Source organism: Sus scrofa, chromosome 14 (genome assembly GCF_000003025.6).
Source record: "Sus scrofa isolate TJ Tabasco breed Duroc chromosome 14, Sscrofa11.1, whole genome shotgun sequence".
Lineage (NCBI taxonomy): Eukaryota > Metazoa > Chordata > Mammalia > Artiodactyla > Suidae > Sus > Sus scrofa.
In genome coordinates, this window is record NC_010456.5 from 43,040,300 (window position 1) to 43,063,614 (window position 23,315).

The window sequence follows — 23,315 nt, forward strand, 5'->3', positions numbered from 1 at the left end:
TCCCCATGAGCTGAGTCACATGGTAATGAGAGCTTAAGCATTAGGTTTCCTTTATATATTTGTTTTTAGTTTCTTGTCCCCCCCCCTTTTTAATTCTGGTAAAATCTGCACAGCACAAAATGTATCATCTTTATTTATTTTGGCCGCACCCATGGCATGTGGAAATTCCCAGGCCAAGGACCAGAGCTGCTCCACAGCAGCAACCCAAGCCACCACAGTAACAAAACTGGATCTTTAACCTGCTGAGCCACCAGGGAACTCTCTATCATCTTGAAGTGTGTCGTTCAGCATTAACTATGTTCCCATTGTGATTCAACCCTCGCCAACGTCCATCTCCAGAATTTTTTGTATCATCTCCCACTGAAACTCTGTCCTCATTAAACAATAAAGCCCATTCCTTCCACCCTTCAGCCCCTGGCAACCACCATTCTACTTCTGTCTCTTAATCTGACTACTCTAGAAACCTCATATAGGTGGCATCATATAGCATTTGTCCTTTTGTGTATTTCGCTGAGCATGATGTCTTCAAGGTTCATCCGTGTTGTATGTGCCAGAATTCCCCTTCTTTTGAGACTGAGAAATATTCTGTTGTATGGATGGACCACATTTGGTTTATCCCTTCGTCCACTGATAGACATTTGAGTCGCGTCCACCTTTTGACGATTGTGAACAACGTTGCTTTGGACATCGGTGTGCAAGTACCTGTTCGAGTCCCTGCTCTGAGTTCTTTGGAATATATATATACCTAGGATTGGGGTTGCTGGATCATGTGGTAAGTCTGCTTTGAATTTCTGAGGACCTGCCCTACTGTTTTCCTGGGCAATAACACCATTCTGTATTCCCACCAACGGTGCATAAGGGCTCTGGTTTTTCCACATTCTCACTAACACTTGTTTCTGTTTTTTGGATGACAGCCATTCTAGTGGCTGTGGAGCATCCTTTACATTTGAACCTCATAAAAAGCTCTTGTTCTAGTTAAGCCCGTGTTGACTTTGGAAGAAGTCTTATGCGGAGGGAGGGTGAACCAGGGTAACTCCCTCCGCCCATGGGCAGGTCCATTTACTCCTCCAGCTTCTGTTTCCTCATCTGTAATATGGGCTTCATGTATAAGATAGGCTTCTCTGTATTGTTGAAATGAGGTCATCCTTGTAAACTACTGTGCACAGCTGCTGGCACCCGGTATGTACTTCATAAGTAATACTTATCTTTGGATAAGTATTATTCTCAGCTTTTGAAAGCTCCGAAAGTGGGTCGGAAGTTCTACATTTTGAACTGATGGGAAGAGCTTAGCTCAGGGGGAAACTTCCGGTATTGTGGCCCAGAAAGAAATCTGTTGGCACAGACAACATTCATGGTAACAGAAAAGAATCTCAAAATGAAAAGGGATTTTGGAGTGGCTTAGCGGGTTAAGAACCCAACAGAGTGTCCATGAGGTTGTGGGTTCGATCCCTGGCCTCGGTCAGTGGGTTAAGGATCCAGCATTGCCACAAGCTGTGGTGTAGGTCGCAGACATGGCTTGGATCTGGCGTTTCTGTGGCTGTAGCGTAGGCCAGCAGCTACAGCTCCGATTTGACCCCTAGCCCAGAAACTTCTATATGCCACAGGTACCGTTGTAAAATGAAAAAAAAAAAAAAAGGAAATTTCAAATTCAAAAACAGTTTCTGGAGTTCCTGTCATGGCTCAGCAGTTAAAGAATCTGACTAGCATCCATGAGTGGGTTCAATCCCTGGCCTCACTCAGTGGGTTAAGGATCTGGTGTTGCCGTGAGCTGTGGTGTAGGTCACTGACGCGGCTCGGATCCTGCGTTACTGTGGCTGTGGTATAGGCCAGCAGCTATGGCTCTGATTCAGTTCCTAGCCTGGGAACCTCCATATGCTGCTTTTTAGGGTGCAGCCTTAAAAAGCAAACAATAATAATAATAAAATAAAAATAAAAACAATTCCACCCCAGGACCCTGACACTATTTTTTTTCATCTGTCCTTTTTTTCTTCCAGACCTTGACCATGTGTACAAAAAGATAGCTAGCCCATCTGCCACCCTTCCCTCCAACAAGGTCCTTATTAGCTTTTTCCACTTTCCTGCACAAACTGGCCCCCCGACCCGACCCCGCAAACCCTCACTTTCAAGGGATGCACGAGAGCGCCTTACAAGCGGCTGAGATGCTTTCACCTTTTGCGAAGAATTGGGATTATTTCTAGGTTTTTACCATCATAATCATGGCAACAGTTTTTTGTGATCACAAACTCAGGCCATTTGGTGTGAAAGTATTTTCCTGCCATTCTGAGCAGCCTGGGAACTGGAGATCTGGTCTACCCGCTGACGTTGCAACTCTTGTGACATTTCAAATGGCTCATGAATTCTGTTTGTTTGTTTGTTTGTATTCCACATAAGGTTATCACCCTAAATCCAGGGTGTGTTATTGCTGTACTTGGATGGATAGCACTGTAGAGGACATCTTGCGTATATGGTTTTCTCTTGTGTAGGATGCATTTTCAGAAGTAGGATTACTGAGTCAAAAATAAATGAATGTTTTGAGAATGAAGTATATGGGGCGGGGGGACACTTGAGTCACAGTCAGAAGATTTGCCCCTCCATAGCATGCGATGTGGCTCATTTTCCTCATGTGTAGAATGGTGGTGATAATTTGAAAAGCACAAGGTTGTTGAGAATATAAAATGCAGAAGGCAGAAGGTGCACCAAGTCACTTTGTACAGTGCCTGAGTCTTTTTTTTTTTGTGGCTTTTTAGGGCCGCACCCATATCATATGGAAGTTCCCGGGCTAGGGGTTGAATCAGAGCTATAGCTGCTGGCCTACACCATAGCCACAGCAATTCAGGATCCGAGCCCCGTCTGTGACCTAGACCATAGCTCACAGCAACTCTGGATCCTTAACCCATTGCATGAGGCCAGAGATCGAACCCGCAACCTCATGGTTCCTAATGAGATTTGTTTCCGCTGCACCTCAACAGGAACTCCCAGTGCCTGAGTCTTGATGGGGTCTCAAAAAATATTAGTTGAAAGTTAATATTGCCAAACTGCTTTCATAACGTACATTGTCCCTGGGAGTAGATGTGCATGTCAGGTTTTCCACACCCATGCCTGCCCTGGAGATTATTAATTTATTCTCTCAGGGATGCCCTCCCTTGAGGTATTTTTTTGCATACTGACTTTATGTCCAGCACGGCATCAGATCCTGGGGATATAGCTGTGAAGCAGACCGAGGATCCTCCTGGCCAGGAGCTCCCAGTTTATGCAGGAAACAGAGGCAGTCACCCCATGTAGGATGAGTGCTGGGCTAGAGAGATGCTCTGGGAGTTAGACATCAGAGCAGAGAGGAGGCACCTGAACCTGCCGTGGGGCATCTGGGAAGGCTTCCTGGAGGAAGTAGCTGCTTGGAGCCAAGAATTGGGCAATGCGTAGAGATTAGCCAGGCGGTAGAAAATGGCAGTGTAGAGGCGTGAAGGCGAGGACAAGCATAGCCCATCTTGTGACCTATTCATGTGCTAAAGTAAATATGTGAGTGAGTGTGAGAGACAGACAGACAGACAGATGGAAGGGCAGATGGTCAATCATGAGACTAAAGCTGGAGAGATGAAGAGGATCCAGATCCTGCCAGGCCTCAGGGAAGGAGTTTAATCTTATTCAGAAGGCGCTGGGAGACCCAGGTGGGCTTTGAGCATGGGGGTGACATGGTGACCCCTGCTTATTGGAGAATCACTCTGGCTATGGCTAGAACAGATGGGAGGGGGCACTAGCAGGGAAAGTCACTCACCTAACATTCTATGTGTCTTGCTTTTTTTTTTTTTTTTTTTTTTTTTTTTGTCTTTTGCTATTTCTTTGGGCCGCTCCCGCGGCATATGGAGGTTCCCAGGCTAGGGGTCCAGTTGGAGCTGTAGCCACCGGCCTACGCCAGAGCCACAGCAACTCGGGATCCGAGCCGTGTCTGCAACCTACACCACAGCTCATGGCAACGCCGGATCGTTAACCCACTGAGCAAGGGCAGGGACCGAACCCGCAACCTCATGGTTCCTAGTCGGATTCGTTAACCACTGCGCCACGATGGGAACTCCGTGTCTTGCTTATTTATGTTGCTTTTTGTCTGTTCCCATCTTCATGATCGTCCGCTCCATGGGAATAGGACTTTCTACATGTCTTGTACACTGCTGTGTCCCCAGAGCCTGATACATGGTGGGTGCTCAGTAATTGTGTATTGGAATGGATGAATGAGTGAATGAGCTAGGGATGCAGCCAGGGGGATGGAGAGGAGCAGATGCCTGTTCTCCAGCCACATTAGACCCTAGGCCCACTCTATCCAGGGCCTGTGGGTGGACTAAGCTCATGCATTTACTGCAGCCCTGCTCTTCTGGGGGGTGGGGACGCCCTGGGTGTGCACTTGGCCCTTCGCACGGTGAGCTACTCAGGATGGATTTGCCGGTCCGGGAGCCCGGTCACATCCCGGAAGATGCTGGAAGGTGTCAGGACTGCCTCACCCCCCACCAGATGGTGGCATTCCCAGGAAACGGCACCCAGAGACGGCTGCGTGGAATGACTGTGAGGCTCCCAGATCGGACTCAGGGGTGTAATTATGAAAGACCGGCAACAGCTGTTAGAATGAATCAACGCCTCTGAATCTGAGAGAGAAGCTGCCAAACTATTGGGTTCTGAATGGAAGCGCCTCTCCTGCCTTGTCCCCGTGAGTTTCTCTCGGATTCCCTGGGGAGCCTATGCGCTTTGTGGCCATGCCCTCAGCATCCAGCTCGGAGCTGGATCTGTAGAAGGAAGGTCGGAAGGATGGAGGAATGGATGCTCTTGAACGCTCCTGTCTACTGGCAGCGACGCTCGGTCTCAGTGACTCAGTTCCCAGGAACATGGTTTTCTGTACCTGAAATGGCAGGAAATGGGATTTTCAAGCCTGGCACATCAGTTCAGGGAGATGGAGCCTGTGGACTTGGCATTTTCAGCGACATTAGAGGTACACCCTTCACTACCTCCACCGCCACTCCCGCATCCTCTGCCTCCTGGTCCATCGCAGCCTCCTGGCCTCCCAGCTCGGCCTGGCTCCCCATCCACCCCCCATGCCGACCTCCATGAGGATTCGTAGATAAAACCAGACATGGCTCATACGCGGTGTCCCCGATTTCTCCAGGGAACTCTTGTTTACCTGGGTCTGGCCATCGTGCTAATATATTTCAAAGGAATGAGCGAGGCCATCCCAAGAAAAAACAGCATCTGTCCTCTGTGTGAGTGGGCTTCTGAAATGTTTTGGGAGAGACTAACATCTCTTAAATTAAGCATAGCATATGTGATGCATTTCAAGTAAGGTTTTAAAGTCTATATTTCAACCCATTTCCTTGTATTTTTACAAGAGGTGAGAAGAAAATCAGAGAATCATGGATTTCTAGGTTTGGGAAAGACTTGAGAATATTATTTAGCATCTGCGTTGAGGGTTTAAAAACTCTTTTTTCCCCCTTTGTTCGTTGATTGATGGATTCATTCATGGATTCATTCTTGCAACCATATTTATACCCCAGGCATTTGCCTGGCATTTTAAATGGAAACTTGAGAGGAAGCCCAAGATAGGAAGGAGATTACAGATAAAAGAGACACCGTTCTGGTTAAGAGAGGTGCAGATCAAAAGTCTTTTCTCTTGTTTCTCCCTTTTTCCTTCCCTGCAGTATGGCCACTGAGATGGGTTCGGGAAGCCCAAAGTGGGGCAACATCTGTGACCTGTGGATTCCGATTCAGCAGCAGTGCTCTTGGTGGTTCTTCCCAGGAAGAGCTGTACAGAGAAGCATTTGTTCCTTCCACCTTTGGGCAGATGAGCTGGTGTGACAGGGTGGGGTTAAAGTGGTCACAGCAGGTGTCTGACAGTGCCCTCTCCCAGGCAGTAGAGCGCCTCCTGTGGCCAGGTGAAACTGGGGGGACCTCTTGGTGGGATGCTAGTTGAGTTTCCAGCTGAGCTCTTCATAGCTCTTTGGATCTGTCATTCAGTACCAATGGACCTATGGCCATACCTGAGCCTCCCAGAGCCGGAGAACGAACTCATCTTCTGCTGGGCTGCTTAGTGTCATGAAACCTACACTTACGTATTCAGTATCTTAGAAGGGTGGGGAACACGGACTGGAGGACCTTTCTTCATTCATTTTATTTATTCTCTCAATAATGATGCGTTTGGTGCTACCATCTGCCGGGCCAGGGATTGTGTTGGCGACTGGGGACTCAGAGTACCCTCTGGGGACTTACCACTGATATGAAGTGGAGGATCATGCACTATTAAGGGTAACTATGTAGTTGTGATGGGTCAGATGGGCCGAGTGTCTGGGGGTCTCTGGACATGCAACAGGGAGATTGTGCTAGGTTGAAGTTGGGGGGGCGGCGACTGTGTCTGAACTGTGATGTCTGGGGTGGGCCTGTGTCTGTGGAACTACAGGGTAACCCAGAGAGCAGGCAGAGCATGTACAAAGGCTCTCAGGAGGCTGTGAGGACCTCCAAGAGATGCAATGCCCAAATGCTGCCCAGCTGGCGAACCTGGAGAAACCCCTCCCAAACTTAGCCAACTCCTTGAGTGTTCAGGGTTTACCTGCTCTAAGCTGCTCTGAATCTTCCGGGACCACCACTCCCAATTCTAGGCTGTTAATCCTTCCTGCCTTGCTGTGCTCCACATCCCTCTTTATAAACCATGATGTTCATTGCCTGGTGTTGTAATTGTATGTGTGTTTCTCACACAAGACTCTGAGTACCCTGAATGCAAGGGATGTTTCATACTCATCCTTGGCACATGGTAGATATTCAGTAGAAACGTACCAGAGGAAACGGGGCGGGGGGGGTGCTTTTATTGAGCACTTACCGTGGACTCGGCCCCCTTGGTGCCCACGTGTGTATGTAAGGCTACAATACCAAAAAGCCGATAGGAGCATGAGTTTTACAAGCTGGAGGAGATGCCAGCAGAGGCAGTTGGAGCTCAAAAGCTTTTGCACCGTCTGTGCACATACTGCTGGAACTCCCGAACCAAGGCTGTCGCCCTGCATCTCCCCAGACCCGCTTGAAACTCAGCCCGCGGGGACGAGCCTCCCCTCCCCCGCCGGCTTCTGCCACAGGAGTGAGCGGACAGCCCCGTTCTCGATGAGACGGTGAGACGTGATACCGCTGCCTCTCTCTGGCAGTCAGGACCTGCCAGCTCGGGTAAGCGGGACTGGAGTGTCCAGGCGGTGCGGGGTGCCCGTGGGTTCTGCCAGGGGATTTTCTCTCTGTCCTTTGAATCCTGTTCTTGTCCTGTGTCTCATGTCCGGGCTCCATCTGTGTCCCCGAGCAGGGTTCTGAGAGGCTGGCTCTAAGGATGAACCGTCCTGATTGGGGGCAGGACCCTATGTGCCTTAGATCTCTGCCCCTCGGTCATTGCAGATTCCTCTCTCTTCTCCGATTCTGCATTTCTGTCCCTTTCTTCTGCCTCTAACCCTGTCTAGACAGCGTTCTCCGTTTGGGGGAGAAGGAATCTGTTTAGCACCATCGAGCATCTAAGGAAGAGAAAATATCAAAATCTGTCTGCCTTTCTTTCCTGCCGGCTGCTGAGTGAGTCAGAGCTGGGGGCAGCACTGTGGGGCCCCAGGAAGGGAAGCAGGAAGCTTTCACTGAACTAAAATACCTTCTACTTTTAGCCCATCTAGACAGGGCTAGGCTGGGGGCAATTCTGTAGGGAATGAGCTCACTGGCATGAAGGTGGGGTTAGAGTCAGGGACAAATCAAGAATGGCAACTTGCCTGGCACTTTTTAAGACCAGAAAGGAATAAGACATCATTGTTAAAAAGGCAGAGCTAATGGGTCTGGGACTTGAGATCAGGTTTCTGCTGTGTGATCACAGGCAAGTCTGGGGACCTCTCTGGGCCTTTTCCTTTCATCTTTATATATACGGGAGCTAATGATAATCCCTGCCTGAACCACTGCAAAATGGACACTGATAATCACCTCTCCGGGTTCTAAGGAGGATGTGATTTGGCTTATTTACTCCTGGTGAACTCTCGCTATTTGCTGTTATGCTTCTCGCTGAGACTATGAAGGCAGCCAGCATAAAATAGGTGTTCAACGAAAAAGAACCCAAAGGCAAGCAAATGACAGCAGGTGGAGTGGGAAAATGAGGATTTTTTTTTTTAAGGCTTCTCAAAGGACTGGGATGAGGAGGGATGAGGGATGACCCAAGGGGCTTGAGTTCGAGGTCACTGACCAATTTTGTGACCTTGGGAACACTGCCTTTGGTGAGCTGTGTGAGCTGGGGCTGGTCACCTACCCTCTCTGTGCTTGGTTGTGACAAAGATAAGATCAGCCTGATATGGGCAGGCTCTGAAATAGGAAAAGACTGTGGCTACAGGATCTCACTGGGGCTTATGCTGGGACTGTGTGGTGAGTTTGGAGTTGGACCTGGGTTTGCATCCCAGCTTTGCCTCTTACTCTCTGAGTGACTGCAGGCTGGTTACTTGTCCTCTCTGAGCTGGTTTCCATACCTGCAGAGCAGAGATCATGACTTCTTACACCGAAAGCTGGCCTTGAGATTCGCAGGGTCGGGAAAGCTCCAGAGAATGTCGGCACCTTTTCCATATCCTCTGAGCCAGAACGAACTTCAGAATGGGCCATTTAGTCCACTGCCCTTACCCAGAGCTGGGCAGTGGAGGCGCTGCCCAGACTTGCCCGGCGAAGTCAGGGGGAGAGCTGTTGTTTCTTGATCCCGATGCCCCCAATCCCTCTGCTTCACCCCAGGCACTGACTGAATCTTAAATTTACTTTTGCATTGTTTTTAGTGGCTGCTTCTCCATTTCTGACGCTCATCTTCCCCATGGATCTGCAACGGTAACCATGGTGACGCGGGTGGAGGTCGGCTCCATAAGTTCTCTTCGGGAGTGCCAGGCCTGGCTGAGCTCTCCAAGGAGGAGACCCTGACTCGGACCTACTTCCGCCAGGCCAGCGACCCCTCCGGGGCCCCCTCAACGCTGCTCTTGGAAGGAAAAAGCCCTCTCAGGAGCCCGGTCCGCCTGCTCCCTCTGCCGAGGCTTGCCCCCAAGCCCTTCTGCAAGGAGAAGGCCTTGGACGTGACATCCTCGCGGCCCAGCCCGGCCAGACCATCTCCTACCGGGGGGCTCTCCCAGGACGTGGCTGCAGAGGGTCTGGAGGAGAAGATGCCCGGCTTGGTGGGGCAGGAGGTGGGGGGTGGGGACGGCCTGAGAAGCTCGTCCCTGTTCCAAAAGGCCGCGGTTCTGCGGCCCAGCTCCAACACTGTGATCCTCTTTGAAACCACCAGAGCTGGCCCCACCCTGGGGAAGGGGGTCAGCCAGGGCGGTCAGGAGGCCAAGGCAGGTGGGTCCCAGGGGCTGCCCTCCGCTTCCCAGCCTGAGGTGGCCACCAAGCCTGCCCTGCCCGCCCGAAAGCCTGCGGGGACCCTTCCCCGCCCAGCCTCCCTGTCTCAGGACACAAGGCCGGCGGCCACCCAAGAAGAGGCAAACCTAAAGGAGCCTCTGTCAAAGGCCAGCAGTGTGGAGGACACGAGCAGCCCGGCTCTGGAGCCCAGGCCACGCCTGAAGAGAAGGCCCGTGTCGGCCATTTTCATCGAGTCCATTCAGCCTCAGAAGCCAGGCCCAGGGGGGGCAGCCGCAGCTGGGAAGGTGCCCCCAACCCCTCCTGAGAAGACGTGGGTGAGGAAGCCCAGGCCTCTGTCCATGGACCTCACAGCCCGGTTCGAGAGCAGAGAGGCCTTGCCGAGGAAGGTGGTGGATGAGGCCACCGCGGGGTCCCCCGCCCAGCGACGGGGGCCCCAAAGGCCCGACTCGGACCCCAAAGTGGACGGGGAGTGTTTGGCCAAAGCAGAGGCCCCCCTTCACGAGCTGGATTCCGACTTCCTGCAGGTGGCCAAGAAGCTCCAGGAACGGAAGGAAAGACACCCTACAAGCAGGCGGAGTTGGGGAGCCTCCACACCGCCGGGGGCTCGCCCACAGTCACCCCCACAATGACCTGAATCTCAGGGACGAGAAAGCCAGGCTGGACAGGGAGTTGGAGAAGGCGCCCAAGGCCCCTGAGCCCCCTTCGCCCAGGCCTGGGAAAGGCCGAGAAGTCGCTGAGATCAAGAGCAGAGGGGCTGCGGGGGAAACCCGAGCAGGGGAAGAGCAGATCCCCAGGGGCAGTGTGAAGAAGCGCGTCAGCCTCTTTGGGGAGGAGGGCATCTCTGCAGCGGGGTCCGAACCCCCACCAGCCACCCCTGAGTCCCCACCGGCTGCTCCTGAGCCAGAGAAAGCAGGTGTGAGTGTCCAGGAGCGGATCAAAGGCTGGGCCTCCGAGAACGTGGAAGCAAAGCCAGAGATGAGGAGGAAGGTGGTCCCGGCGCGGCCACTGTCCGCGGATTTGACCAAACTGTAAGTGGGACTCTCCCAAGGGCATCCCCCAGCCCCCAAGAGCCTCAGCCTCCCACCCGAGAGCCCTCAGGACAGGAAACTGCAGGGCCTCAGGCTCCATGCTAGGCCCCCTACACCCCCTCAGCCCTGAGAAGGAGTGGCATTAGCCCCCGTTTCTCAGATGAGGAAGCTGAGGTGTGGAGAGGAAGGGCAGCTGCCCTGTGCGTGCTGGCAGTGGAACGGGAGCTCCATTTCCTCATCCTTTCCTCTCTTTGCACTTTGCGGGGATAAGGTATCGCACCCATTTCACAGATGTGGAAAGGAAAGGCAAAGTACCATGAGGAAGTCTGGAGCCCAGTGTAATTCCAGCCCAGCCTGCCTCCATAGCTAAGCTTTCCTTTCCTAAAGTCCGAGGACACTTGATAAGTGGCCTACACCTCCATGAATGGCCCGCAAACCAAAGTCAGATGGGCCAGGATAAGCTGGGGGAGACGCTTTCCCCCTTGAGCCTTGGCCTCTTCATCTCCACAATGGAAAAGATGCTGCGACTCACCGTAAAGGATTAAGGCAGAGCCTCAGCCCACGGGAAGCCTTCAGGACTCCAGATGATATGGTTAATCCTATTGGTTCTTAGGGATGTTCTCAGCTTGGCCTGACCTCTGACACCCGCTGCTCCTTTGTTTTTCCACAAGTGGCTTCTCTGCTACAACAGGGAGATGCCACCAGCTGTGTCCACCAGCTCACTAATGATATGCGTGCCACTGATGTACTTTGTCAGGGATGGAGCTTCCAGGGGGTGGGACCTCCAGGCAGACTGCCCTCCTGGCCCTGGGAACCAGGTCAGCCATCTCGGCCAGAGTTAGACCATTGGCTTTCAGTATTTAGAATGACCTGGAAAAAAAAAGGACTGATGGTTGGCCCCCTCCCCTAGAATCTGATTCAGTTGGTCTGGGGAGGAGCCCAGAACTTGGTGGTTTTTAAATGCTTCCCAAGTGATTTTCACATGTAGCCAGGCTTGAGAATCCCTGAATTTAGAAAAGAGAGAAAGGGGTACCCATGCCTGGGACCTCACACACCTTCCCTTCCTGTGTCCCCAGCACCTCCCCCCCATGCCTCCAGTGATTCCCATCTGACAGATAGGGAAGTGGAGGTGCCAAGTTTGGAAACAACACAATGCACAGCCTCACACCTCCCAGGAGGCAGACCTTGGACTCCGGCATGTGGGTCAAGTTTAAGTGGTTTGATTTCTCTCAGCTGTCTCTTTTCTGCAGAACGCCCCGCCCCCCTGCCACCACCCCCTTGCAGCCCTGAGCTAATCTTTAGGCATCCGCAGCAGAGACCTCTTTAGAGATGGAAAAATTCTAGCTCCAGAGCTCCCCTCTTTCCCTTTTCTCCTTTAGAGTGGGGAAACAGGCCCCAAGAAGAACCATGACTGGGCCAAGGTCACCAGGAGAGGCAGAGGCAGGCCACTGCCCCCACACGTTCCCCAACTGCCCTCTGCCCCGAGTCCCCAGGACGGTCTGCGGTGGGGCTGCTGTCATGCCTGGGTTGCACCATTAATTATCCCTCCTGGGGCATCCTTACTCTGCTTGAAGCACCCCCATGTAGCTATTAGGGCCGTGGGCAGCCTCTTACCCACCCTACGAAAGACAATGGGGAGGTGTTCATTATTCCTGTTTTATAGATGAAGAGACAGAGGCTCAGTGGAGGTCACAAGCCTAACCCAAGCTCCCTCAGTGGGGAGGCAGCAGGGCTGGGACTAGCAGCTGGCTCTCCTCCCCTAAGCCTGGGGCTTCTGCCACCCCAATGATGCTCTGCTTAAGGTAGGCTGTCTCCACTGGGCCCGAGAGGTTTGGAGACAGGCAAGGACATGTCCCTTCTCAAAGGTGGTGTTGCTTTGAGGCTCTCGGTGTTGATAACACCCCAGGGTTCCCAAGCTAGTTCCAGGGTGTGGGCTGGAGGGAGTCACAGCGTCTGGCCACATGCAAGTAACTTGGATCTCTGTGCCAGGTTTTCAAGTGCAGCTTCAAGCCACGAAATCAGATATGAGAAGTGTTCTGAGCTGAGTGGTGAGCTTCCCAAAGAACCAAGAGGAAAGGTAAGGAGCTGCATACCCTTTTTGTCCTCATGGGTGGTTATACTTATTGGAAAAGGGGCTTTGGAGTTCCCTGGTGGTGCAGCGGTTAAGGATCTGGTGTTGTTATTGCTGTGGCTCAGGCTGCAGTTGTGGGCATGGGTTCAATCCCTCGCCCAAGAACTTTGCATGCTGTGAGTGCAGCCCTGCCCCCACAAAAAAGAAGAGAAAAGAAAAAAAAGAAAAAAGAAAAAGAAAAAGGGCTTTTATGATCTCTAAGACCCAGAAAGAATCAGAAACCTGTCAGGAACCATACTGACATTTTTTCCTTGACTGTTGGGATTTTAGAGTCCCTTCTGGTAGTCTGTGGTTCTCTGTTCCTTGGTGTTACATTCTGTTTGTAGATAAAATCAGGAAGTTATTTTTGTCTGTGTAAATAGGAGGAGGGACGTGATTTCCCTCTGTAAGAATGTCCGCTTTATTAAGAAATTAATAAAGGTTTTAAAATGTTGATAAAAACCCTCTCAGTTTCCCCCCATTGTGGGCCCTGCTCCTTTCTGCACCCTGATTTGTCACCTAGGAGCAGAAGAAGGAGAAAAATTACCAGCAATTAAATTGCTTAAAAAGTATTTTTACTTTTTGTTCTTAACCCGTTGTGACTCAGTGGGTTAAGAACCCAACATAGTGTCTGTGAGGACGCAGGTTCAATCCCTGGCCTCGCTCAGTGGGTCAAGGATCCAGGGTTGCCAGAAGCTGCAGCATAGGTCACAGACATGGCTCGGATCTGGCCACACTGATCCTGTGGTGTTGGCCGGTGGCTGCAGCTCCAATTTGACCCTTGGCCTGGGAATTTCCATATGCCGCGGGTATGGACTTAAAGAGAAAAAACAGAAAAGAAAGAAAGAAAAAGTATTTTCCTTTAGTCTGTTTAAATTTTTTTTTAAAAAAAAGCTCATAAAATAACTGCTAGGTATAACTGCTTTGTGGTTGATGCTTTCTACAGTTATATTGAGATATAATTGACATACAGTAAACTAGACGTAAAGTGTATAAGCAGGTGAGCTCTGACATCTGGGGACACTTGTCAGATCTGTCCTCATGGTAAGGATAATGAACATTTCTTTTCTTTTCTTTTTCTTTTCTTTTTTTTTTTTTTTTTTGTCTTTTTGTCTTTTCTAGGGCCGCACCCGTGGCATATGGAGTTTCCCAGGCTAGGGGTCTAATTGGAGCTGAAGCCGCCGGCCTACACCAGAGCCACAGCAACACTGGATCCGAGCCGTGTCTGCGACCTACACCACAGCTCACGGCAATGCCGGATCCTTAACCCACTGAGCAAGGCCAGGGATTGAACCCAAAACCTCATGGTTCCTGGTCAGATTCATTAACCACTGCACCACGACGGGAATTCCTCTAGGCTTTTATAGAAATGGAACCAGTGCTCTTTTTTCAGTCTGTCTTTTTTCACTCAGAACCATTGTTTTGAGCATCATCATGGTGTCACGTGTAGCAGTGGTCCTACCCTTTTTATGGCTGAGTAGTACTCCACTGTACAGCTCGCCCACAGCTGGTTTGTCCATTTACCCTTTGATAGACATTTGGATTGTTTCCACTTTGGGGCCATTGCAAGTAAAGCTTCTGTGACATCTGTGGGCAAGGCTCTGTAGGGACCTCTGTTTCTTTTCTCTTGGGTAAATCCCTAGGAGTGGAGTGACTGCATCCCATGATTTCACTTTTTTGTTTGTTTGTTTATTTTTGTTTTTTTTTTTTCCTATGGCTGCACCTGCAGCATATGGAGATTCCCAGGCTAGGGGTCTAAACAGAGCTGTAGCTGCCGGCCTATGCCAGAGCCACAGCAACGTGGGATCCTTAACCCACAGAGCAAGGCCAGGGATTGAAACTGCAACCTCATGGTTTCTAGTTGGACTCATTAGCCACTGAGCCACGACGGGAACTCCTGATTTCACTTTTAAAGAAACTTATGGGAGTTCCCATTGTGGCTCAGCAGGTTACGAACCTGACTAGTATCCATGAGGATGCAGGTTTGATCCCTGGCCTCACTCAGTGGGTAAGGACAGAGTTTCCCTGAGCTGTGGTGTAGGTCACAGACAAGTCTTAGGTCCCGAGTTGCTGGGCTGTGATGTAGGCCTCAGCTGCAGCTCCGATTTGACCCCTGGCCTGGGAACGTCTGTATGCTGCAGGTGAGGCCCTATGAAAAAGCAAAAAAAAAAACCTTGTGCACACACACACTAGTGCAAGGAGAAAGTGGTTCTGAAAATTTCAGAATCCACTCCCCATTGATAACAGTCGTTATCCAGGAAGGGGCCTGGGGAGTGGATATTTCAAGGAGGGCACAAAAGGATTTGAGCTTTGTCTATATTGTTTAGATTCCTGTACAATGAAAATGGATACATATATTACTTGTGCAAAATGTGTATAATAAATATTAAACAAAATTTTAAATCAGTGTATTTTTAGACGTCTTTAACAGGATTCCATCATGTAGAGTAGAAATTAGCAAACTGTGGCCCTGTTGGCATTATAACTACTTTGTAATGAACAATTCAATATCATTAAATACATTCTCAATGTGATACAACCATCACCCCAAAATGGAAATCCCTTACCCAGTCACTTCCCATTCCCCACCTCTGGCCCCTGGCAACCATGAATCTACTTTCTGTCTCTATAGACATTCCTCTTCTGGATATTCCATGTAAGTGGAACCACATAATATCTGGCCTTTGGTGTCTGACTTCTTCTTTTTTTAAAAAAAAAAAACCTCGCTTGAGGCATATAGAAGTTCTCTGGGCTAGGGGTCCAATGGGAGCTGAAGTTGAAGCCTGCACCATAGCTTGCGACAGTGCCGGATCTTTAACCCACTGAGTGAGGCCAGGGATCAAACCCGCATCCTCATGGATACTAGTTTGGTTCATTACCACTGAGCCACAACGGGCACTCCAGCATCAGGTTTTAACCCGCGAGTCCCAACGGGCACTCCTCACTGCTGTGATTTTAAAGGCAGCCGTTTCATTCACCCCACCTCTTCCTTTCCATTTTGAACCCTTTAACTTAAATTAGATTTTTTGTTTTTTCCCCCCAGCCAAAGGAAGGGTGTGGTGTGGAGGGAGCCTCTGTCCCAAGAAGCCCCTGGAAGCCTGGGACGCCCCGGGAGAAATCGCGGCAGGCAGAGCGGAAGGACAGTTCTGACCGACCCCCCTGCAGCAGTGGGGGTGAAAGTGCTGCGGGAGCTCCGAGCCCTGTCCCCAGCACTCCAGAAAACGACGGAAGCTTCCAAACTGTGTGGGCCACAATGTTTGAGCATCACGTGGAGAAACACACTGTGGCTGACCAGTCAGGACGCTGTCCCTGGACCACAGCCCCCAGGGACCTGGCTGACGTCTTGGAGCTCAGATCCAGGTTCCTGGAATCCAAAAGCTCTTTCGCTCAAACGACGTACCAGAAGAAAGAGTGGTTGGCAGATCCCAACCCAGAGAAATCTGGGCAGACCGCCTCCTCCAGCGCTGAGCCCAGAGAGCATCTCACATCCTCCCTCCCAGCAAGAACCTCCTTGGGCGAAAAGTGCATCAATCACCCTTTCCTCAAGCTCTCAGACAACCCTCCCATGTCCGAGAGGGTTGAGCCCAGGTATGACATCATGCATGCTGTTGGGGAGCGCGCACACAGCGAGGCCATCCCCTTGGCACCAGAGAAGGCAGTGACGCTCCGGAGTGGCCGGGCCCGGCTCTCGCTGCCCCACGAAGTCACCCCTGCCTTGACCCCTGCTGACCCCGAGGACAGGCTGGAAGGCCAGGTGGGATCCGTCCACAGGGCCAGTTTGATTTGGGAAGCTCGAGGGATGCATGAGGTCAGTGGAACAAAGCCTGAGTTCCCCCGAGAGCCAAAGGACACATTCGGAGGCAATTGCCTGTCCCCAAGATGGACAGGGGGGGTGGCTGTGAGTTGGCAGAAAGCCACCGCAGTTTTCAGCGAAGAGAGAAGCTTGGGACAGGGCCCTGAGGCCACCTCTGCCAGGACTGTCCAGGCTGCCGCCCAGGAGTCTCAACACCGAGGGCCTGAAGGGGCCGGAATCAAGCTGGGAGAGAGGGGGTCCCCCTGGCGGGGCCCTCTGGAGCCCCCCTCCAGGGCTAAGGGCGAGGCCTCTGACTTCCAAGCTCGGCCACCTGCAGATGTATTGGTGCAGAAGGGGGCCCTTGCGGTGTCTGTTGCCCAGGGAGAAACAAGGCTGGCCAGGGCACCAGAGCCTGAAGTCAGGATGCGGAAAGCAAGTCCTGGCGAACAGAGGCTGGAGAGGTGGAGACGGCGGACTTTACCCCACGACGTGAAGTTTGATGAATTCAGCCTGCTGGCCCCAGAGCACGCTTTGAAGGCTGAGCAGAGACGGATGGATTATTTGAGCCCCACCGTAGGTGCCTTAGGAAAACCCCAGCTGTCCCACAGCCGGGAGGAGACCCAGCAGGCGAGCCCAGGTGTATCACAGGACCGGGCTGTTCCAGCAGCAAAGCAAGAGTCATCTGTGGAACCCAAGGCAACCTTTTTTGCAGTGACGTATCAGATTCCTGACATGCAGAAAGCAAAGAGCATTGTTAAGCCCGGGCCTGAAAACTTGACAGAACATTCTAGAAAAATAGCCCCACCTCTATCTCCTCATCCTTTAACACCTACCTTGGTTTCTCTTCCCCGTGAAGAGCCGCCAGAGACCGTGGGCAGTAAAAACCGGGCTCAGAGCAGAGAGCACGAGGGCGCAAGCTTTCCAAAGACTCTGCGGCCGACAGACCATCCAGCGGCATTTCTTGCGGACAGGATTCTGGGTTCTCCCAGTGAAAGAGTAACCGATGCTGACGCTTTATGGATCCGTCGGGGACAGGAAGATGGCATTGGTGTTCAGAGCGATTGGAGAGACAGTGGAAACAAAACGTCTCCCAGCACTGCTCCTCAGATGTCCCCGGCTTTCAAAAGTCACCCGAAAGCCGGTGATCTCCTGGTCAGAAGGAGGACAGAGGTGGTTAGTGAGACGTTCCCAGGTAAAAGCAAGGATGGCTACAGGTCCAGTGTCCTCGACCTTGACGCCCTGATGGCTGAGTATCAGAGGCAGCCAGCTGGAGGCCTCAGGGAGGCTCAGGAGCAGATGGGGGGTCCGCCTGCCGAGCCCAGCGGCTCGAATCCCAAGTGGCCCAGCCAGCAAGGTGCAATAGATTGGAGACGGAAGAGCCTGAAGGAGGGCCCCGAAGCTGAGGGTCCCTGGAAACAAGCCAGTTTTGTTGAAACGAACTCCAGTTCCACTCCTGGCTCAGGCAAGCAGCTGGCAGAGACCCTGGGGGCAGCCACGAACACCAGGGTCAGCCCCCCTCTGTGGGCTCTGCCCCACTTGGCTGCTCCTGAGAAATACCCAGGGGCCTCTTCTGGTCCCTCAGGTCCCAGGAAAAAAGGCTCAGGAATAGCTGAGGATGACAAAAAGTCTTCTGCTAGTAAACATCACAGTGTCAAGTGCCAGTATCATGTGGCCGAGTCAAAGCCCACCACTGCCTGGGAGGATCTGGGCGGCAGGGCCAACGTGCCACCCAAGTCCTCCCCCGCTGACCAGAAGAGAGGGACCCAAGGGAAATCTTTCGGGAGGGGAGAGGAGGGCAGTGTGGCCCAGTGGGGTGACCACCTTCAGGACCGTGGAAGGTCACCGCTGGATATCAAGAGGGCCTCCTCAGAGAAAGGCCCCCCAGTCAGAATCCAAGAGGGCCTGTCCATCATGCAGGAAGCCAGAGAGAGGAGGCGAGAACCACCCAAAGGGAGGCCCAGCCTCCCCAGGGAGAGCCCAGAGGCCAAAGACATCAAGAAGGGGCCTCATCGGCAGGAGTCAGGGAATCGAGAGAGTCATAAGGTGAGTATGAAGGCTCTTTCAGCTTTTTTTCAAACATTGGTTAAACGTGCAGGCTAGGAGCCTCAAATTCAGAACCTATGTGGGCCGGGCGGTTATGGAAATGAGTGGAGTCAGGCTGGGTGAGAGACGCTAGGGAGTGGTGGGGATTGTGGCAAATGGAGATCTCGTGCCTTATCTGAAGGGGAAAACTGCTGCTCAGTCCTGGCTGGTTCTTGACGAGTGAGAAAGGGGGTCCTGAGACGGCAGATCTGATTTATTGGGAGAATCTGAAAGATCCAGATTTTTGTGTGTAATCCCCTCCCCTCCTCATTATGAAATGAGAACAACTTGCTGAAAAATGCTGTTTAGTTCAAACAAAACTTGTCCACTTGTCCGCTTCTCTGTGGGTCAAACAAAACTTGTCCACTTGTCCGCTTCTCTGTGGGTGACCAGCCTGAATCCTCTGGCTTAGAATGATGATAATGATAAATATAATTTATTGAGCACTGTTATATTCCAATATGTTGCATCAGGTTCATTATTGTATCCCCAGAATCCAGCATTACACCACTTGATATTTTGTAAACATTCAAGAAATATTTGTTGAATGAGCGAATGAGCGATCCTACATGAGCCTCATGACAATCCCACAAAAGTTAGGGATTTCTATAGAATGGGGTTTGGGTTTTTACAGAAATGACCCCTTGCAAGTTGTTTCAGGAGGTGATCCCCAGGGGAATTGGATCGGGGGGGTGGGGAGGAGAAGTGAGGCAGAGGAGGGAAGGCAGGTGGTAAAGATGCCATGTGGACACCTGAGGCTCTCTGTCAACAGAGACCCCCGGAAAGCAGCATGGGTCACCTCTGGGTGGTCTTGTCCGAGGGCCAGAGGACCACAAGTTCCCCTGTGACCTTGCTGTGTCTCAGGCTATTAACATTCTAACCTGGCTGGCGCCACACCTGGTGGTGGAGAGAAAGATCCCCACGCAGCATAGGCGTGTACTTGAGTGTTGGGCAGGGCACCCCCAACCTCTGCTGCAGTACAATCATCTTGTACAGGTGGGAAAAAACCGAGGCTCAGAGAGGTTCAGTAACTTCTCCCAGGTCACACAGCATCAAGTGGCCTAGCTAAGGTTTGCACTTGGGTCTGACCTGATACCCAAGCCCTCGATGGAATGAGGGATCATGAAGGTAAGAAAGAAATTTGAGGCATGGAGCCCATCCCCCAGAAGCTTTTCATCTTTGTGTGGAGGTGGGACATGGCAGTCAACAGTCAGGAAGAGCTATGGTGCAGAGTGAGGGGCTGGAGAAGAGGCCCAGGGAGGTACCCCAGAGGAGGCAGTGGCCTGAGCCCACCCTGGAGGGATGGGTGTGGATTTAGATGGCCTGATGTGGGGAGGTAAGGGCATTCTTGATAAGGCCACCGCAAATGCAAAGGTCTGGAGGTGGGAAAAACCATGGCATGCCCTGGGGCAGTGGTGGAAACTGGCTTAGGGCCCCTCCCCATCGCCTCCCATCTGACCTAGAAAGGAATGTTATGGAAATTAAATAACAGGAAAAGTTATCTAAGGTTAAGAGCGGGTAAGGAGTTCCTGTCGTGGCTCAGCAGTTAACGAACCTGACCAGCATCCATGAGGACGTGGGTTCGATCCCTGGCCCTGCTCAGTGGGTTAAGGATCTGTTGTTGCTGTGAGCTGTGGTGTAGGTTGCAGATGCAGCTTGGATCCTGAGTCACCATGGCTGTGGCTTAAGCCAGCGGCTATAGCTCCGGTTCGACCCCTAGACTGGGAACCTCTGTATGCCATGGGTGCAGCCCTAAAAAGACAAAATGCTACCCCCCTCCCCCGCAAAAAAACAGCGGGTAAGTTGTGGGACTGGGCTTTGAACCCATGCCTCTGCCAGTCACTGCATTCAAGCTTGCACTGGAATCTCTGCTCTGCCACTTCCCCACCCAGCTGTGTGTGAAGCAGGCCCTCATCCTCCCTGAGCCTGTTTCCCACCCACCCCAGAGTTCGGCGACCAGGCTGAGAGGAAATAAGTGCCCAGCGTGGGCTGGGCATGCTGGGGGTGCAACGGGTGTGCTTCTGAGGAGGTGTCACCTCCCCCCGCCTCCAGGCTGTTGTTGAGGGAGCGTGGGAGACAGGAGAGGCCATGGAAACATGACACTTGTTCTGGGTGCCAGCGCCTGGCTCAAGGACCTGCTGGCAGTGGGAGAGTTGGGGCCTTGGGAGGGGCCCCCCCGGCCTTGGACACCCGCCCCAGGTGCCGGGGCCCCAGGAGCCCTCGTTGTCAGGGGATCCGTTTCTTGGGAAGCCTTGGACCAGCTCCTTGTCTCTCTTCTCTCCTGCCCAAAGATCTTTGGATCTTGACCTTTAAAACTTAAGTAGGGGCAATGCAGAAGTACAAAAGGTTGGTTGTTGAAAATTCAAACTTTGCGAGAGTGTATAAGGTGTATAGAAAAGTGTTCCCTCACCCGCACCGCTTCTTCTTTCCCGTCCCCAAGTGCAGCCAGCATAGGGTTTTGGTAGCCTCGTTGGGACTCTCCTACACTAAAAGATCGTGGCTTACTGATCATGTATGTGCTTTATAATTGTTGTATAAAAGTAGCGAATGTTAGAGTGGAAAGCTCCCCAGAATGAGGAGTTGGGCGCATGGGACACACCCCTCCAGGCTGGTTTGTGGTTCTCAGCCACAGGCAGCTTTGCTTGAGGGCGCACTGGGTAAAGTTCGAGACATTTTTTTGGTTGTCACAATTGGGGAACTGTTTCCCCAGTTTGCTGAGGAATGTGGAACAGAGATGTTCCACAGTGTCCTACACTGCACAGCACAGTCCCCTCCACGGGGAGTCTTCCAGCCCCAGATGTATGTCGTGGTATGCGTGTTGTGTGTATACAGTTTGTATGTATGTAGTATGCATGTCATATGCATGTTGTATTGTGCAACATGTATATTGCATGAATGTTGAATATGTGTCACATGTATATAGGGTGCATGTATGTGTGTGGCATGTGTGTAGCATGCATATAGTGTGTCTGTATGTAGTATGTGTGTTATATACCACATTGCCACCTGTATATAGTATGTATTGTGTAGTTATTAATATGCCATGTGTGTGAAGCATGTATGTGGCATGTATTTAGTGTGTGCATGGTCTGTACTGCTTAGGTACATCATTGTGTGTTGTTATTATGTAGTATTCATGTGGTATGTATGTATGTTGGATGTATATAGTGTGTATTTATGTGTGTAGGCACAGATAGGTAAATGCATATTGTTTTATGGAGACTTCGCAGCATTCTACAGAAAATCTCACAACTTGCTTTTTTCATAAGTATAAAATTTTTTGGAAATTTTTAATATAATTTTTTTTGGTCTTTTAGGGCCACACCTGTGGCATATGGAAGTTCCCAGGCTAGGGGTCCAATGGAGCTGTAGCTGCCGGCCTACACCACAGCCACAGCAATATGGGATCCGAGCAGCATCTGCGACCTACACCACAGCTCACGCAACACCGGATCCTTAACCCACTGAGTGAGGCCAGGGATCAAACCCGCATCCTCATGGGTTTGTTAACTGCTGAGCCACGACGGGAACTCCAGATTTTTAATATAATTTTTAAAGATTACTTTCCATTTACAGTTATGACAAAATATTGGCTGTATTCCCCAAGGTGTACAGTACATCCTTGGGGCCTATCTCACATCCAGTAGTTTGTGCCTCCCCTCCCCCATCCTTATATTGCCCCCTCCCCTACTAGTAACCGCTAGTTTGTTCTCTACATTTGTGAGTTTCCTTCTTTTTTTTGTTATATGCACTAGTTTGCTTTATTTTTTAGATTCCATACATAAGTGATGTGATACAGTATTTGTCTTTCTCCGTCTGACTTAACTCACTTCGCATAATGCCTTCCAGGTCCAACCATGCTGCTGTGAATGGCAACATGTCATTCTTTTTAATTTCATTGTATATATACCGCATCTTCTTTATCCATTCATTTGTCCATGAACACTTAGGTTGCTTCCATACCTTGGCAATTGTAAATAATGCTGCTGTGAACATTGGGGTGCAGGGATGTTTTCGAGTTAGGGTTTATGTTTCTTTTTTCAGATATATACCCTGATGACTTCCTTTTTAAAATTTAACATAATCGTGCATACATGATGCATAATCGTGCATATACCTAATATGTAGAGCATAATCACCTTTTTATTTTTAATGGCTCCCAGGTATTTTATTATGGGTCTGGGCCCAAATGTTTTTATCCAGACTCTTGTTGATAGACATTTGGATTGAGTTGAGATTTAGGGCTTCATTGAGCATCTGGAGGCACAGCTTTGCTTCCTTGGGTGAGGATTTCTTGACTGACAGGCAGTTCTGCTCGTGCGCCCCACACGGGGTGTGTGACTGCAACTCAAGTGATTCCTTCCTTCCTCCCTCCATCCCTCCCTTCCTCTCACTCTTTTTCTTCCTTTTTCACTTAACGTTCATCAAAACTTTGCCCCAGGCCCGATTATAGTCTTCCATTTAATCAAATGATTCTGTTTTCCTTTTGAGGAGAATATCTTCACGTGACTCCAAAAACACAAAGCAGAAATTCCCCCAGACCTGGCATTCTCCATCCGCCCATTCCTTTTCATCCAATAATCATATTCCTTTCTGTCCAAATTCTTTTAGAGTTTCTTTACAAAAATACAAGCAAATATGAACATATAGTCTTATTTTCGCCTCCTTTTCCCACAAAAGAGCGCATCCTATACAACTGGTTGAACCTTTGGCTGCCAGCAAGAGTAGCCCAGGGCATCCTAAAAGACAGCAGGTCAGGGGCCTCCCCTCCCCCAGACCATTGTGGCTCAAGTCTCTGGGTGGGGCCTGCCTTTGTTAGTCTTAAAAGCTCCCCTGGGGATTCTTGGGTGGAGGGCCCCTGCTGAACCCACAGATCTGCCACCTGCCTTTTTTTTCCCCTCCAGATAAAGCATCTTGCAGAGTTTGTGCCTTCAGCCTG

The 23,315-nt window shown here is 51.0% G+C and overlaps 1 protein-coding gene across 1 annotated transcript in view; it reads left to right on the plus strand.

Annotated features, from left to right (window-relative positions):
* The window catches only part of KIAA1671 (KIAA1671 ortholog), a 202,217-nt gene that overhangs the window by 52,753 nt on the left and 126,149 nt on the right, over nucleotides 1-23,315 (plus strand). The window contains 6 exon segments of the mRNA XM_021073316.1: nucleotides 8,790-8,881; nucleotides 8,884-9,920; nucleotides 9,923-9,983; nucleotides 9,986-10,391; nucleotides 12,381-12,468; nucleotides 15,545-18,337. Coding sequence (XP_020928975.1) covers nucleotides 8,845-8,881; nucleotides 8,884-9,920; nucleotides 9,923-9,983; nucleotides 9,986-10,391; nucleotides 12,381-12,468; nucleotides 15,545-18,337 — 4,422 coding nt within the window. The 5' untranslated portion in view covers nucleotides 8,790-8,844.